At 39.9% G+C, this 18,227-nt stretch overlaps 1 protein-coding gene across 5 annotated transcripts in view; it reads left to right on the forward strand.

Moving 5' to 3' along the window:
• The window catches only part of VMP1 (vacuole membrane protein 1), a 69,386-nt gene extending 51,444 nt beyond the window's left edge, over nucleotides 1–17,942 (forward strand). For all 5 annotated transcript variants that reach the window (XM_082493277.1, XM_082493278.1, XM_082493279.1 and 2 more), the window contains 4 exons: nucleotides 1,340–1,456; nucleotides 3,870–3,931; nucleotides 15,717–15,819; nucleotides 17,139–17,942. In XM_082493277.1, coding sequence (XP_082349403.1) covers nucleotides 1,340–1,456; nucleotides 3,870–3,931; nucleotides 15,717–15,819; nucleotides 17,139–17,282 — 426 coding nt within the window. In that variant the 3' untranslated portion in view covers nucleotides 17,283–17,942. The remainder of the gene's footprint in view (nucleotides 1–1,339; nucleotides 1,457–3,869; nucleotides 3,932–15,716; nucleotides 15,820–17,138) is intronic.
• The last annotated feature ends 285 nt before the right edge of the window (nucleotides 17,943–18,227 follow it).

Raw genomic sequence — 18,227 nt, forward strand, 5'->3', positions numbered from 1 at the left:
TGAGAGTTTGCCCTCTTGTCTTTGTGGGCTTTTTTTGGCAACTCCCGGTACCGCGTGTGTGTGTGTGTGTGTGTGTTTTAAAAAACAAAGAGAAAAGCTCGCTGGCCTGCCAGTGTACCCTGATGTGGACTTGTCGAGCAGCTTTTTACAGTGATGTGTTTGATGTGCTGGTGATACTCACGGTTACCCGTACCTAAAGCATGCTGCTCCCTCTGGGGTGACAGTAATGCAGTAATTAAATACTGTGAGCTGACAAAAAACCTCAAACCAGCCAACAAAGAAGATACCCGAGACCTAGAGCAGACTTGGCTCAGAAGAGCAAAATTACCTGGCTGTGTATAAGTAAATAATTTACCAGCCTCCTATGGCTAAGACAGCTGTCAGAGGTAAAGAAGCATTTAAGTTGAAGTGGAGCATGTTTAGAGACCATTTTGGGGCACGATTAGAGACCGTTTCAGATTTCTCCCTATGCAGGTGGTGTTGTGGGTGCTCGTAAATTTGAATTGCTGCTCTATAACATCTAAGTATAACCCCATAAGCTTTCTCACAGATTTCAGATTTCCATTCGGTCAGTTACTATCTTTTATGGTCTTTAACAATATACACTCTTTATTTATGTGTTTGTGTAACAAACCAACACAAACACTGCGGGATATTAGCCCGGTGATACGCTGCTACTGTGAATTGAACGTACCCCGTGCGTTTCCTCAGACAGTCTGCCCTTGTGCTGCACGCGAAGTGTGAAAGGTTGGAATTTGGATACTTTCTTGGTTTGATTTCAAAAATATCTTACAGATAGAATTACAATGCCAAGCATCAAGCCAACAGTTTAACAATAACAAAAAAAAAAATCTTTTAATTTTAAATGAAATGCATATGCTTAATAAAATCTAATCAGTGATTTTAAACTGGATACATATGACTATAAATGCCAGGTTTTAATGTACTTTCTCAGATGGAATTCCCTGGGGTACGTTTTGAACACTAGCTTCCAAGAGTGATGTGCTTGTCAGTGAGAAAATGTGATAAATCACTCAAAATGGCTTTACTGTGGTTTCTGTGCATTTCACATGGAAGACTTTTTGTTGGCTTTTTTAAAATCCAGGGGTAAGGAGGGACCATGAGAATGGAATTGTCTGGGACATTGTCTAGCTGAATCCCAGAGACTTAAGTTATGTGGTGCGACGTTAACATTTTTGTAAGTATCAAGACACGAGAGTTTTGGATCAAGTTGAATAAGGGGAAAATGTTCATTTTTCAAAGTTTCAAAGTCTGTCATGTTTCTGTTCATCTAACGAAGTGCTGCGATTCATGAACTTCTTTCCCTTGTGCTTCATAGATTCCAAACCCGCTGTTTGACCTCGCCGGGATAACATGTGGACACTTTCTGGTTCCCTTCTGGACCTTCTTTGGTGCAACCCTGATTGGGAAAGCAGTAATTAAAATGCACATCCAGGCAAGTAGATGCTACGCCTCCCTCGGGGCTCTGGGGTGAAGAGTTTTGGGGATTTTTGACTGCCACGCTGTGTTCCTTCGTAATGAACTCTGGAGTCTCCTTTCCTGACCTGAAGTAATGGAAATTAATTTGGTGCAAAGGATTTACAAGAAAGGATCTGCTGGGCTTCTTATGCTCAAAACTTAGGCAACTGAATAATTTATAGCTACAGACTAATGAGCTCGCTGCCTACACCACTCAGGAAATTGGTGGTTAGCCAAGTTATTTACCTACGGTTTTTACCAGACTGAGAGGACTTCGTACTCATAATGAACTTGCCTTTTTGGTAACAAATACTCATTTCAAAGAGCACTGCAACTCGCCTTTACCGGTTAAGCGGCACTATTAAATGCTCCCTTTTATCTCGGTTGAGTGTGTAGAGAAAACCTCACTCTTTTCAGGCCCTGCAGATAACAGTCTGAGGGTTTGTCTCAGGGCACGTTGGCCACAGTGTTCAAGCATGGTTAGCAATTTTAGGTGTCCTCGGTCTATATTATTTTGAAAGGGACAGCTTTCACCGGGTGTCCAGTTTTTCTTGCTAACTCAGAGCCTTACCGGATGTTCTGAATTTGGCAATCAGAATCTCCGGTTGCTTTCAAAAGTTTTCAGTCTCCTTTTTAAAACGTGTCACCGTTTTATCCAATGAAAGTCGAAGTATTGATTCCCTGATGATTCTTTACTGCTGGCGATGTGGTTAGTGCCATATCATGCACTACATCACTCTAATGATTAGAACCAACGTTTTCAGCTGGGGCTTGTTTTTTTTTTTTTAAGCATCTCCACAGGACTGGTGCAGTGCCTGTAGCTGTTTTGCTTAGAAATATTTGCTGTCACTACAATAAAATAGCAGAAACTATTAGTAATATAAAATGACTCGTCTAGTACCCTCATCAAGCTGCTTAAAAATCTTTCTTTTGCCCTGAACAGACGATTCCAATCTTCAACCATTTTTTTTTCTTCCCATCTTCTTGTAAATGGTTATTTTACTTTGCCCGGTCCTTAAACAGAAAGTAATAGAGATCTGAAAATTCTTTCATTTACTGTGATGGAACATCTTTTTCTCCACACTTGTTTTTGTATTATTTGAATTTTTCTGCTTTTAAATCTGCATACTGTTAGAATTTTTGCTGGCACCACAGAAAAGTGAAATAGTATTTGTGAAATAGTCCTTTTATTATTTTCATTTGCCTTGTTTAGCTAGCAGAATGTTCGCTATGTAATTTAGAGTGCTCTACACTCAGAGCAAGTGGAAGTGAAAAAATATTTCCCAGTGTCTTGCACGGTTGGTAAATCGGCTTATTTTGTAATACGTTTAGCTATTAGAAGTCTCTTTTCTGTGATGCTTGATTTCAAGCATACTCTTGTGCAATAGCCTTGATTTTTGTAGTGATCTTGCTGCAATTTGGAATTTAGAGTCATGGAAGAGGCTTTTGATGAAATCTTTCTCCAGCCAGGAAGCGAGTGACTCTGCTGCAGTGGCCATCCCGGAGCTGTTTTTGACTGGCCTCTTCCTCCGGACCACAAAATCATTTTGTGTAGTTCTAGTCACATCACTTACTGCCAGACTAGTGAATGCAGTTCTCGTTAGATCATGTTGAGTGGTATACTCATCTGCACACAGTCTTGCTTGCTCTTTGCAAATGAACAAGCTGTCAAATATGACAAAAGTGGAATTAGCAAAGGCTATTTCAACAAAATTTGACTTTTAGAAGGCTGTTAGAAGAGAAGGGACTGCTAATATTATGGACATTTGGATTGTCTGCAAAATAAGCCATGTGTTGCACAAGTTTCTTCTATTGAAATGACTCTGTTCCAGATAGGCTGTTGCATTAGAGCCAGTGACAATCATAGTTTTTGGAAGAGACAGGTACCCAATGGCTATTACTTTGTTCTTCACTAAGGATTTTTTGTTTCATTTCTGTATGAAGCACGTGAACTAGGAGACTAAGATATACGATTTTTTCACTTCTGTGATCTTTAAGTACATGTGTTTGTGTAAGGGGATGTGCATTTTTCTGCATGATGATGACTGTTTTTCCATTAAAATATTGCTGACGGAGTGAAGTGACCTTGAGCTTCTGGGAATTTAAGTCTGGGGAGGATGCGAATGGTTAGTAACAAAGGCTACAAAAACATTGCAAAAAATGAAATCTATGAGGAAATAGAATAATAAAGTAAACAGCTTTTCTCTCTCCTGCCTCTTTTTGAAGAGGGTATTGAAAATTGAAGATCTTGAAAGAAAAAAAGAAGGGAAAACTATGTGTGAGTGCTGGAGAGGCTGTCTGGTTGGAAAGGAACATAAATTGTCATACCCCATTGTCTCTGCTTCCCTTTTCATCAAATGTTTCTCTAACTGATGTTTTCCTTCCTACAGAAACTTTTCGTTATTATAACATTCAGCAAACATATAGTGGAGCAGATGGTGTCCCTAATCGGGTGAGTAATTCTTTAACACAGTAATACCTTCGCTCATTAAGTGGAAAAGTACTGGAGGAGTCAAATTAGATGGGCTGAAAATTGTGCTTTGCTTCGAAGTGCAGTTTTTGGCCAACACGTAATTTAGGTCTTGTTTTCAACTTCTTTCCTCACCTCAAAGGCTTCAAGTACTTCAAGAAACATAATAGCACTGGAGGTCAGATGGCCTGAGTATGTAGTACCAGCAGTTCACTTACACCCAGAAATATGGTGCAGCTCTTCCTGTTACAGATTGCGGCACTTTTAGCTGCAAATAGGCTGTTTTGTGTGGACTTTCTTCAATGTTGTACCGTGGTCCTATGACAAAAAATGAAAGAACTGTTGTGATTTATGCAGTGTCCCAAGATGACAGTAAACATCTCCCATAATTTGAACTACCTCACACATTTAAAATATTAAATCTCTCATAAAATGTCAGAATGAGAAATTTGGGGTGTAGAGTTATATCTCCATTCTTTTAAACTTGGTTTTTCATAGGAGAAATGACATGGATAGACTTTTCATGGATAGACTGTTCCTATTTTGAGAAAATCTGTCTTTTTTTTCTTTTGGGGACTGTGTACTTTAGCAATTGATTACTATTTTATTTTTTAAGCGAAAAATCTCAGTTTAAAACAAGAAAACTAAGCAAAAACCCAGCTAACAACAGTTGGGAGGGTGGCAGGGGAGGCAGCAATTAAAACAACTTCCTGACCTGGTGCTGTGGTGCGTTTGAATGAAGATTCAAAGATTAGGACACTAATGATGAAGTGCTAGATTTTTGCCTCCTATCTACCTGTTCAGTCGTGAAATTCTGTGTCATTTTAAAATCCATTGTTGATGTTCACGTTTCCTGCCTGGTCATCCAGCAAATAATGCCGCAACAGTCCCTCTCTAATCATGCAGAAGTTTCATAAATAGCTTGAATGCAAACAAAGCGTGCAACTTAATTTAAATGTAGGCAACTAGATCAAATCATATGGATTTCATAAAAAACTCATGCTTAATTGTCCAAGGGAACAGTTGTGTTCTTGGGGGGGAAAGGTACTGCCTCTTCTCAGCGCACTGATCAGATTGATGTCAGAGTTGCAGGTTTAAAGTTTTAAATGTGAGTCTGTAACATTTAAATAGAAAGCCGCCTTGTTGTGGGGTTTGTTTGAGGGTTTTTTTGTTTTGTGGTTTGGTGTTGTTTTTTTTTTAACTAGATACATCCATAAAATAAGTTCTAAGGTGTTTCTACCTTTCCAAGGTCTTTCACTTGTTATATGGGGCAAAATGATGGACGCTTTGCTATCCAAACTGTGGTAACTCTTTGCACATAAAATACAAAAACCCACACTCTTCAAGAACAGTTTCAGGGAGGGAATGTCTGGAAATGATTCCTTTTAAAATATGTAAACTTCCAGTAGTGATGCTATACAAAGGGAAAGGAGTGACGGAAGAAACATTCTAGAGCATTTCACTAACAAAACAAATCCTGACTTTATTCCTCCATGATCTTCTGATTGGGTGTCTGGTTTGTAACAAACTTCAAAATTAATTTGTTGCTTTGACTGTTGTTTGGGGTTTTTTTGAAAAAAAAAAAAAAAAAAAAGAGAGAAAAACGGGGCTGCTTTTAACCATCATTAGTTAGCTTGTCTTAGTATCAATCCCACCAGACAATTACTACTAGCTTTTGACCAGCACTGCTACTGGGTCAGGTATATTTCCAAAGATTTACTCTCCTGATTTCCTCTCCTGCAAATCTTTCAGCCAAAACTAGTAGGTTTTTTCCTACTTCATCTGTCTTGGAGATAATTTTGCATCAAATTACTTCAAATGCATTTGCAAGACCTCTGCTGGATTCAGATTTTATTAGATGGTTGATGTCAGAGTTAAAAAATGTTCTCGGGAGACAGTAAGATTTTTGGAATGTCCCGGTATCCTTGACTTTTCTCAAGCCGTCTGCTAGCATTACCTCATCAATTGCTTTTAGAGCAGAGTATAAAACATGTTAAACAAAAGCTTGCATTAAATCCCTTATTATTAAATTAAAGTGTAGTTCTATTTAATGGTCGGTAACTTTATTTTAATCAAATTCTAGCCGACAAAATGACTTAAGGCTTTTTTTTTTTGTCTGGGGTATTGCTCTTACACGATAGGAAATGTCTAAGCACAATACTTTAAAATAATGAACATATTAATACACAGGGTAACTAAAACCTAGACAGAAGATGAAGTTATGAGATAAAGTCTGAGAATGTTTGATTTTATAAGCCAGAGAGAATTCCTCGATAACTACGTGAGTCTCAGTCAAAAAGCAAAAACGATTCACCTGCAGACCTTGCCCACAGCTCGGTCGTTGTTTACTTCTGTTGCTGGATGCTGCCGGCATTGCACACTCAGCCTGCCATAACCGGGCTTTTTTAATATAATTTAGGGTAATTGGATTTTATAATTTCGTCTAGGTCTCCATTACAAAAGGATCATAAAATATTCCTTATGTTAATTAAATAAAGAAGGAAAAGGAAAAGCAAATGTGGCAGGAAATTAAGAAGCTGTTTGCAAAAAGTTTTTTGAAAACAGTGTATGAAAACCAAAAAGAAAGTCGGGAGGATGGGTGGTGGCAGCAGCAAGGAGCTGCGCTGCACAAGCCCTGTTAGAAGGAACAAGGAGACATGGATGGATTTAGGAAACTGAATTCGGTGTGAGTCTTGGAATCGGAGCTGAGGAGGATTACAAAGATACTGGTAGCTCCCATGAGGCTGGTAATTATCGACCTGTTCTACCAGTTAATAGTTTAAAGTTGTGTTGTTGCTGTCTAAAATGCTGGAAGAGGATAATGTTTTCTCTCAGGTTGTATTACGTTCATAAGCTTTTGTGAGGAAAGATGGTGTGTAAGAGTTTTGTTGTATTCTGTCACTTGAAGAAGCGTTTAACTTACTGATCATCTGTGTGTAAAACACTTTGATGCTGGTTTGAAGCCAAACCTAGCCCGTTTAAAATGTTTAATTATCATGTATGTTGTGGGTTTTCTTTTGGCTCTTTAATCTTTCCTTTTAATTTTTTTTTACCTACAGCTGCAGAATTGTTCATGAAGTCACACTAAGCATATTGCTTTTAAGCACAATCATATTTTCTTTGAAGTGGCAGTTTCAAACACAGATTAAGAATTCCCAGAAAACTACGAAAGAAGTAGTTCTCAAAGCACACACCATCCACAAAACTGCCTGCCATCACTTCTGTCTGGGTACATTTTCAGAAAGAAGAAAAAATCTAGATTATTTTATTTTTTTTAGTTCAGCGTGCTCTGTTCATATTTTTTGAAAATGAGCTAATAACTTTAGAACTTCAAGAGACATCTAAAAACTTCATACAGACATTTTATATAGCGTTATACAGCACATGGTCTTCACCTCAGAAGTGTCTGAACCAGGGGCACGTGGTGGCTGCATCCCTTTGGGACAAATCCCACCGTGGGGCAGAGGGATTCTCTCGGAGTATTAAGTTAATTATGAACTCGGGTAATTACAGAGGCTGTGATAGTTGCTCGGAGGGGGGGCACAAAGGCTGAGCCCCGCTCTCACGATGTATCTGAACGCTGAGCCCCGCTCTCACGATGTATCTGAACGCTGAGCCCTGCTCTCGCGATATATCTGAACTCTGAGCCGTGCTCTTGTGATATATCTTCTTAGCAAAATGCCTGAACTACTGCCTGTAGCAAACGATGCCTTGCTAATTTTAAGGGAAGTAGAAACTAATCTATTCAGTTAATGAACTGAGCCAATAAATTAATTTGAAGTTTAAATAGAGGCCATTGAAATGCATGTTAAAAAATGGCATACTTCTGCAGATTTTTAAAAGTTAATTTGTTAGTGCCACGTTCTGGGGGTGAGACTGTTAACACTGTGCAGTGCAATTCAACAAACTCTGAAAATCTACCCCAAACTACCAGTGCTTCAGAAGGGTTCCTTAACCTGGTGGTTTCTGTGGAACAAACTTTCATGCTCACCAGCCATGCAGGCCACTTGGAGTGATTGCACGTATCAAAGGAAAAACAATTTTTTGGTAGCAGGCACTTGAACCGTTGCCTTGACAAACCAGTTTGCTGCTCTTTATTGTGCCATAATTCTTTGCTTCACAACTTAATCTCAGGTGATTCTTGTAAGGAGCGTGATGTTCCTTGCACAAAAGAAAGTACAAATGAAATCACGGCGACTGATGTAACTGGAAACTTTGCTTAAAGATTGTATTCTTTTTTTCCAAAAATCGTTTACAATGTCGGTTTAGGTTATTTCTTTGGAATATAAGTCAAGAAGCTACAGTGACAGAAAGGGCTGCACCAGAAATCAGTTGTCCTGGGGTGGGAAGGACCCTTTTTTGATTCACGTTGTGCCATGTGATTGTCCGGGGTTTTTGGGGGGCCTTCACCAGGGTATGAGCCCACAGCGTGGCCTCTGCCGGCGCATCTCCCCTGCTCCCCACAGCTCTGCTCGGGGCAGAGTGGCATCAGAGTATCTCCCCTGCTCCCCATGGCTCTGCTCGGGGCCGAGCGGCAGCGAAGGAGCCAGGTGCCCTCTGCCAGCCACATCTTCTGACTTGGTGGACCTTTGTTTTGCATGTGTGTGAGAAAGTCCGTCTCCTCTTGAACTGGCATCCGCGTGAAAGGATGTTTGGAAAAATAGGTTCCAATCAATATTTAAAATAAAACCTGTGTAGTAGAATTCAACCGAAAATAACCTGAAGTGGCTGAGAACGTGGATAACTGAGCAGTGACTTCAAAATCTCCTGAAATAAATGCTTCTGGAAGGCTGTACCGATACACCTGACATTTCTTGGTACAATAAATCAATGGCTCTCCTCCCACAAGTATATCAGAAACCTGTGGGACTGTGCCCTCATAATACACCCTGTACACAACGGATCAGCTCTGCACAAAAAAGGCTTTAGCGTCTTGAAAGGGACACAGCTGTGGATGAAATCTGAGTAGCTTTGGTGTTGAAAACCTTCCAGTGGATCACAACAGAATTATAAAAGTTTATTTGCAAAAGGCTTGCAGGATTTAACTCCCAACAAGCAAGCTTTTTTAATAAATTGTGTACAGAAATAGTGCTATAGCTTTAAAATACAAATAGAAGTTTCCTTACAAAGAGCAATGCTGAGCAGAGTTAAGAACCAGCAGTGCAGAGATGTTGCAATTCCTATTTTTGAAAGCATTGATTTTAACGTAACAGAATGTCCCAGGAAAAAATGTTTTGCAGACAGCTCGGTTAACGCGGGTAGTGGAGCGTAGCTCAAGGTATAAATGACGTTAAACGTGTAACAATTTTAGCTTAGTAACCTTCAGATAAGATATTTTCTTTTTTCATCTCGTAAGCAAGGGAATCTGCCAAGTAGCCTTTTAGCCTCAAAAAATGTTTCTGTTGATCCTGACCATAAACCAGATTTATTTTTTGCAATTTTAGAACACTGAACGCAGTTAACATCTAGGTTTGACCGAACGTTCTGAGGCCGAAGTGGCGATGCTGGAAGCTGGAGCCTGCGGTTGGTCCCGCGGTGGCTCGGCAGCCCGGGGTGTGCCTGCGATGCTCGGCGGGAGCCAGGGATGCCCGGGCTGTGCCGGGGATGCTCGGCGGGAGCGGGGGTCCAGGTTTGCTGCAGCAGCATCTCTGAGGGCTGCGTCGGTTGTGGGAGCTCCACTGAGTCACTGCAGATCTGTATGGCCCAGCCTCAGGGAAACGGATGCTTTAAATACTGTGAGAATCTTTATCAGCACAGGAAATGACAGCTCATTAAAATACTAACCGTTAAGCCTGTTTAGATCACTGTCTGGAAAAAAATTAACCATTGAAGGTTCAGATAACTTGCAGGAAGAAAGGTGCTCTGTTTAGACAGTAAACAAGGTACGCAAATCAATCAGCTTTGCTAATTGGCCAGTGACATAAAAATACTTCTGTTGGAATCTATTTTTCAGTGGTTTATTAAATGTCTACGTTTCCAAGAAGTTGGTACCATGCCGGAGCAAAACTTGCAGTTTCTTTTGAGGGAGGGATGGGGTAAAATAGCCGACTGTGGTGCCTCTTACTCGATGCCTCATTGCTTTTGAGCTGCCGGGTGGATTTCTCTTGTGTTCTTACAGGGGAATGGGGAAATGGGAATCTAATACAGAGATACTCTGTGTGGGAGGAATGGCTGTTGGGTGCAGTGCTTTAACGGTGTTTTGCATAATTGTTCCAAACCCTTTGCTTTGCCCCTCTGGCCGAGCTGTCAGTAGCAAATCTGATTTAAATAAATTGTTAAAAGAAGAGTTGGAGGTACTGGGAGGGAGGGCTCCAGCCCAGCACGCTCCCTCCCTCCTGCCTCGCGCACCCCAGTGCCACTTAACTCCCTTTTCTGTGGCAGGAGATAATCTCTGGTCTTGGGCCGGAGATCCCCGGTGTGTGCGGGGCTTATGCTGACAAAACCAGCGCACGGTGGTTATTTTCCTCTCAGTTTGATTTTCTGTTGTTTCAAAATTTCGTTCCCTGTTGTCTTCGGTTTGGATTGTAGTGCTGGCGTTTCCTAAAAGGATGGTTTTTCGATAGCTGGACTAGCCCAGATAGCTGGGTCTGAGCAAAAAGTATAGGGTGCTATTTGTCCCCGGCCCCCGGGAAGGTCCGGGTGAGGACAGAGTGTGGGTGCCAGGCTCTGACCAAGTCAGTCCCCCTCTTCACAGTTAAATGGTTTTTCCAAATTAGCAGCTGTGGACATTAGCGAGATCGTCTGTAAAATGGGGTTGTGACTCAATATTGCATCACCTTTCCAAGCAGGGCTTCGGTGTGCTCCAGCCTGGGAGCCTGGCGGCCTCTGGGCACCGTCCATTCAATTCCTGCAGTTCTCGTTGCCCTTCAGATTATTATTTCCATGATAAAAGGGACTTCCATGATTTTAAACCTGTGGTGCTTAATGTTTCTTCATCATCTCAGCCGAGGTGCCGATTCCAGTTGTTCGTATCAGCTGCTGAATTAGGTATAAAATTCAGAACTGAGTGCCACTGAAGTTCCTGTTTAATTTTGATTTCCGTCAGAATAAATGGAGTTTAAGAACTGCTTAGAGTTAATCAGCTGCTTAATCATCACTGGCTGTTAGAGGCCTCTTACAAACGAGAAAGTTTCATTAGCAGTAAAAACCCCACTGTACTAATGTTCCGAAAATGTGGGTCTAAAATGGCAACTTCAGTGTTTCCTGAAAATACTTGCTCATTCTAACATTTCTCTCTGGAAAAGTAGGCGAATATGGACACGTGCAGAGGTTTGTAGGAGATGGGAACTTTACATGCGAAATCCTGGACTGGTAGATTTTTTGCGAAATGTCAGCACAATGATACTGAAGTGCAGCGTTTGACAAAGAACTGTACTTCATCATTTAGCACAGTTTGTAGTTATTTGAGCAGTCACAAACTCTAAAGCATAGGTTAGGAGAGGTCAGGAACTCACGAGTAACCTGTACTCTTAAAGGTCTCGTAAAATGAAAAATATGCCTTTCAAAAGTGCAATGATTAAATGGTTTTAAAGAAGTATTTTTAATACTAGTAATAATGCAGTTGACAGAAGTACTGAGTAACTTTCTACCCTTGGTTAAGCTGGCACAAGGAAAATGCCTTTTTATTATTTTTTTTTTTCCCTTTCTCTGTTTGGTGCTTTATCCATTGAGAAAACTCCTACCTGGAGGTCCAAAGATTCTGTTAAAAAGATCAATTTCCCCAAAATCTTCCCTACTACTTCATGACGAGTGACTTGCATTTGAGGGTCAAATATTGACAGCCGTACTTCAAAAGGCAAAGGAGTAAATTGTACAGTGTATTTTAATAAGCATAGTTTTGCTGTAACTGGAATAGAAGTTTTAGGACTCGCTGGCAGAATCTGTACGTTGTCAGTGTCATTTTTAAACTAATCCTGGAACAACTTTGCTGAATCTCTGTAGTCTGGTGCTTCAAATAGCTGTGAAGCTTTGTTTCATTTGTTGGGAAAAAAAGCTATATATTTTTTTCATTCGGATAGAAATCTTGGCTCTTAAGTAAAAAAAAAAAAAAAAATCAAAGATGCATCTTTTTAATTACAAATACCAGGTAATACCTCTAAAAAGAGGCTTCAACAGTGTTTTGTTTAGTGAAGCAAAATTCATAATGTGTGTTTATATTGCATTAGAATGCAAGTAATGTTTTTTACTAAAATGTTATGATTTTAATGAATTTAGGCTGTACCAAAGGCTAGTGCAATTTTTTGAAAGTCTGTTTTCAGTTTCAATTCCCTGTGAAACATTTCATTTTAGCAGATAATCAGAATGAATTAAAACAAAAATTGGTGTTTAATGTTAACTGTTTCTAAAATTTCCTCTGAATCAAAATTTCTTTAGAGTTTTTTTTGTTAAAAAAAATTCCAAAGAATTTTTTTTTTTCCTGAATCTTACAGTAAAAGTGTAGCCAGTCTCTCTGTTTGTCAAGGAAATTTTGTTGAAAGGACAGAGTTCGCAAGAACATCAACTTTATTCCTAACAGTGCATCCTTGTTGCTGATGAACTGCAAAATTCATTAATAACAACAGTAGCAACTAGTGAAATGTATTTCATTGATAATTTTGAAAGACAGCTCCTAGTGAATTACTTATTTATTCATTTTTTTAATTGCAGTCCTAAGGCAGCTCCCTAAGAGGTACCTTTTAAGCTTTTCCGAAGGTGGTGTGTTGGGGGTTTTTTGTGTGTTTTGTTTTGGCAGATAGAGGCTACGAAGTGTGGCTGAGCCAAGTTCTGTTGTGCTCTGAGGTCCTTTTATTTTCTTATCCCTTCGTTTTCTTTGTCTGAAGGACAACAGGCTCGATTCCCAAAGGAAAATGCAAGGAATTGGGTTTAGATGATTCTACAGACAGGGTTATCTCCCGGCATCTTCCCATGTCAGGTTGGTGTGAACACGCCTGTGGTTTGCATCTGGGCTCCTCCAGCTGCAGCAGGGCTTGAAGGTGCATCTTGAAGTCATTGCGAAGTGGCGCAGAATTATGATGCAAATCTGTTCCTTTTGCATGTGTGCCTGCCTCTGCCTGAGTGTAATCCTCCAAAACCTGCACTGAAGTCTTCCCCCTCCTCCTTTGATAAGAACAAGGTTACTGAGTTGAACGTCACTAAGTTTGGGGGGGTACCGCTCATTTGTTTGTAATAAAATAAAATGAAAACTGATTTTTTTTTTTTTTTTAAACTTTTAGATCTAAGATGATGTCTACACTTTGGATATTAGGTGACACATATGTTAGCTGGTTGATTAAATGATTGAATTTTGTTGAAAAACTACAAGTAACCAATACTGTCCCACTGAAATGGGACTTCAAGAATTTTAGTTCTGCTACTGTGGATTCAGGATTTTCTAGATGTTACTCTGCTTCATTTTACTCCTTATTTAAATTTATCCACCTTTTTTCAGTATTAAAGTCTCTGTGAATGTGCAGAACATTGCAGACTTTTAGAAACCAAGATCCTCGCATTCAGGATCTTACAGTTCTTCAAAATGGCTTTAAAAAAACAAATGTTGTGCACTTAATTCTTAGTCATGGTGACAAAAGAAAAAAAAATAAGCTGAATACTTTCAGTGAAAAAATTCTGAAATACAGTGTTGATTCACCAGGATCTCTTCTAGCCGTCTGAACTTGGGTTTCATGGCTTTGTTCTGTTGTTCAGTGCTAATTGGGCACTGACTTAGTTCAGTTTTCAGAAAAAATGGAAGCATTTGAACAACCATTCTGTTAATCATTCATCTCTCATCATTTAAATATCCCTCATTTCATAATCATGCAGAAGTTGAAAAGTAAACTATTACCTTTCAGTAGCTTTTCCAGCCTTTCAAGAGTCATTTGAAAAAGAAAAGAAACCTCAAAACGTAAGTCATTTTTAAAGTGGTGACTCGTCCCAATCAGGGAGTCATGAGGAGAATTTTTACCACGAATAAAGTCAGCTTCGTAAGGGACGGTTCTGAAAAACTGGACATCTTTTGTAAAAGTCGACATAACGCTTGTGTAAAATGTGTAATAGTCTTCAGAGTGTGTCATAGAGCTTTAGTCTCGCCCCTTGTATTTGCTGAAATTTTACCAGTCTGGGCACAGAATTTACTCACCCATTCGTATCATCGTGATGGTGAATCATGAGGGAAGGATCTTTTTCTTGTAAATACGTTAAAAAAAAAAAAAAAAATAGTTGCCCCTGGCTGTTGAAGGCAATAGATTCAGTGGAGGAGAGTGAGCTACTTTGTTGCTTTGGTCTGTGCATGTTCATAAATTCTTAAGTTTAGAAAGCTCTTCTTTTATAATCGGGCTCTATCCTGGAACAGGGAATATCGTGTCAAATCAGGAAGAAAATAATTTCTGAGCTGTAGCGCTCGTGTAGCAATTGCAGTCTTTCAGAGAGGAGACAATCAGTTTGTAAAACTGTCTGTGTGCATTGTGATGTCTTAAGTGTGTTTTACTAAATCCTCCCTGAAGCAGTAGTGTGAAGAATCAAAACTGTAGCACTGAAATTTTGGGTGACTTTTTTTTTTTATGTAAAAGACCATATTAATTTCTTTAAAATTACAAAAAGAAATTTAAAATCTCCGGCTTTTTTGAAATTCAAATGGGGTTTGTCAGCCATGGGAACTCTGTGGTGGCCGGGGCTGGGAGTGGTGGTGTATGTGTGTGGATGAAACCTTGGGAGCCCTGGGACCCCCCGTGTCCTCTCACCAGTCCAGCCCAGCACTATAGTGGTGTTGTGGGGGGTAATGCCTTCTGGATAGGAGGATAGGATTTACTACTTTTTTTTTTTTTTTTTAAGTGTCATGACAATTATTAAAGCTCCTTGGACCTCCTGCTAAATAGCACGGCGTATAGATTTAAAGAAAAATTACCCAGGTTGTTTTTGGTTGAAGTCCGGCCGGGCTGGGGTATTCGCAGAGGGGCCGTTGGAGCTGCCGTGGGTCTGCCCAGCGCGGACACCTCTGTGCTGAGGAGGCGGGTGAGGGTGCGCAGCTCCAGAACCTCCCCACGATCTTTCTAATGTTCCTGTAAGAACAAGGTGTTTAGTAACGTATTGTAGCTTTTGTGCAAGTCATCTGCCATAAACCCTGGCATGATTCAGAACAGGGTTCATAGTTCCTTCTTTGTTCCTTTGTTAATCACTGACTTGTGGGAGGCGCCTGCAGAATTTGCTAATGCATTCTTTTTGGGTAAGGATGACGCACAGATTGTCCTAATAAGGACTTAGTTTGAGAAAGGGGCCGTCTTCTTTGAGGAGATAGGGGCAAGTCATAGGGCGAGCAGTTTCTTTTTTAACTGAGGGATGACACAAGCACAAGTCATTTCCTTATTAATCGGTTCAAACCAGTTCTTACAGGAACTGCTGGTGATAAATGTGGGACTTCTCAGAAGTCATTCATTTTCTTCTCAGCACTGCACCAGTGCACAGCCTCAGCTGGCTTCTCCCTCCCTGCCTTGAAGGAAACACTGGCTCACAGCAGTGCACTGTCACTGGGCTGCTCTGAAATATTTTTCTTTTTAAGCACTTTTTGAGGACCTGGGGAAATACATCCCTTTCAGAAGTGTCAGATGAAAAGATGAAATGCACTTTATTTTGCAGTTATCTGCTCTCTCAGGCAGCAATGCCTCTCTGAGCTGTAGCTCAGCCTGAACTTTGTTCTATTTGGGTCAAAGTGGTAAGTTTAAAAAAAAAATTGTTTTTTGTTTTTGTTTTTTTCTCCCCTATTTTGTCTTGTTCTCTGGGATGAACTTTGCATCAGTGCTATTCCAAGTGTAGGTCCTTCTCTTCAGAAGCCATTTCAAGAATATTTGGAAGCTCAGAGGATAAAACTTCACCACAAACCTGACAGTGGCGTGCCACAGGTAAGAACTTCTCTGCCTCCCTCCCCAATTCATTTTCCCTTCCCTAGCTGTCTTTTGACTCGTCAGGTTTACCGATGTAACTCTTGATTCTGTTTTTCAAAGATTTCCCCAGGGAATAGATAAAAAAATCTTATTTTAAAAGCAATCTGGGGATTAAAAATAATGCTGTAATTGTATGCAACTGGACTTAAACCTCTTGGAGAATAAAGAAAACAATAAAGCAAGACCAACAGCACGTCTTGCCTCTATATCAGCTGCCTATTTTGAAAGGGAAATTTAAGCAGAAAAAAGTTGCGTTTACATGTGAAGTGGTAACAGGCTGCGTGCAGCATCAGCGCTTCAGAAGCCAGCAGGATCTGTGGCTTAACGGCCAATAAGAGAAACAAAATCCCTAAGCCTTTGGTGTGCGAAAGGAAAGGAAAAATGCAGTGTTTAGAGTCTGTACAAAGGGGCAGAAGTGTCCTTTCATATAAAAAAAGTATTTAAAAAAAAAAAAAAGGTATTTTAAAAGCCATACCCTGAATTTTCAGTGGGGACAGAACAACTTGACATGAAATTCCTTAGGATACTAAGGCATTTTTACATAAACCCCATTAATCTAACACACATTTCACATGTCATACTTGTAGCTCTTTTAAATGTTTCTTTGCCCGTTTTTTACCACAAAAGAGAGTGAATTAGGGAGGGTCAGGCTGGAATAAAGAAATATGCAGATTCCTTTTATGCACATTGAAGTAATTTTTGTGCAGTGCATTGCTGCCCTCCTTTGACAAAAAAAATCCAAGTTAAGCATAGCCACGGAAAACGTTGGAAGTGGGACTGCCAAGGTCATCGCGGGAACTTCCAGTGACACCAGAAGAATCAGATACTAATTGGAAGATAACACAGTGTATGCAGTTTAGGAAAAAAAACATTGTTAACCAACGACCTTATTGTTTTCTTTGCAACGAACACGACAGGGAATGACAGTCCGGGGTTGCTAATTCTGAACTTTATGAATTGTTAGGCGGGACAAAACAACACTAGGAATAATAAATCACTTCGCTAGCACGCTCGTAGTGATCAGGGATTCATCGGCTGCCCTGCGGCGTATTTGGCAAGCCCTCCTGCATTGTCTTTCAAGGGACTAAACTCAGCGTTACAGAGGGACCTGCAGGAATCCTGTCAGCTTGCACTTGGTTCCTGTTTTTAATTTGATAAATGACACAAATAAAAAAACGGGGTAGGCTTTTCCCTTTCACCCGGAAAAGGGAGAATTCTCCATTGTCCTGTCCACTAACCTTCATTTTCCTCCTTCTGTTTTGTCTTTGTCTCTTCAGGGGGAAAACTGGCTATCCTGGATGTTTGAAAAGTTAGTGATTGTCATGGTTTGTTATTTTATCTTATCTATAATCAACTCCATGGCCCAAAGCTATGCCAAACGACTGCAACAGAAGATGTACTCGGAAGAGAAAACCAAATGAGCCTGGAAGAAACCCCTTGGAACGGGTTTTAGCAGACACGAAAAATGACACATCTTTCCATATGTTTAAAAATCAGCATTGTTCAAAATATGGGGAAACTTTTTAACATCAATTTTCAACTATAACAAGTTTCTATTTAATTTTGAAAGTAATTTGGATATTAGAGCAGACGTTTCATTGACAAACTTATAAATGTTAAGGTAAGGTGTAAATGCTTTACAAGTCTGAGTTGTATTATACAGGATGGGCAATGGGATGTTAAATGGTGTTTAACACAAATGTTGTCCATCCAAATTGCTTCCAAAACTGGTGATTTAATACTCTCCGTTTCCTGATCTAACTTCAGACCGACCTAAGGGTAACTTTTTAGTTTGAAGGGTGGCTGTTTTGCTTTTCCCATAACTTTCGAGACGATCAGACTGTAGATAAATGAATACAGATTGGATACCAACTGTTGCATGTCCCTCCTGGTAAGGCTCTTCCATCTGAATTCTCCAGTGTCCCACTGCATTGCACGTGCTCTCGGTTGGAAAAGCCACCTCTGAAACTTCATGATGTTAGCAGAGATGATTGATGTCGAAATGCTGAAGCTGACATTTTTTATTCTGTATATTTAGAATGAAGTTAAGATAAAACTTTATAAAGTCATCTTTGATCATTCCAGAATTTCTTGTGTCAGTCTTTTTAAGCTGTTTCTTTTCCTCTCCACTTTTGTCTGCTTAGTTGCTTTAGTTTCTTTATTAAGCCTTAATCCCATGAATCGCATGCTTTACTCATCCTTCCTGCACAAATGGTGCTGAAGCCCTTTGTTCTTTTTTTTTTTTCTTTTTTCTTAAGAACTTCTTACTTAGCAGAAGGAAGTAGAAAGAATATCACTTGCTTGAAGTGTGGCTCACTGGTTAAAATAAGTGAGTTCAATAGCGGGTGATGTTTGTTATCATAGAT

This window comes from Vanellus vanellus, assembly GCF_965231255.1.
Source record: "Vanellus vanellus genome assembly, chromosome: 19".
NCBI classification, from domain to species: Eukaryota; Metazoa; Chordata; class Aves; order Charadriiformes; family Charadriidae; genus Vanellus; species Vanellus vanellus.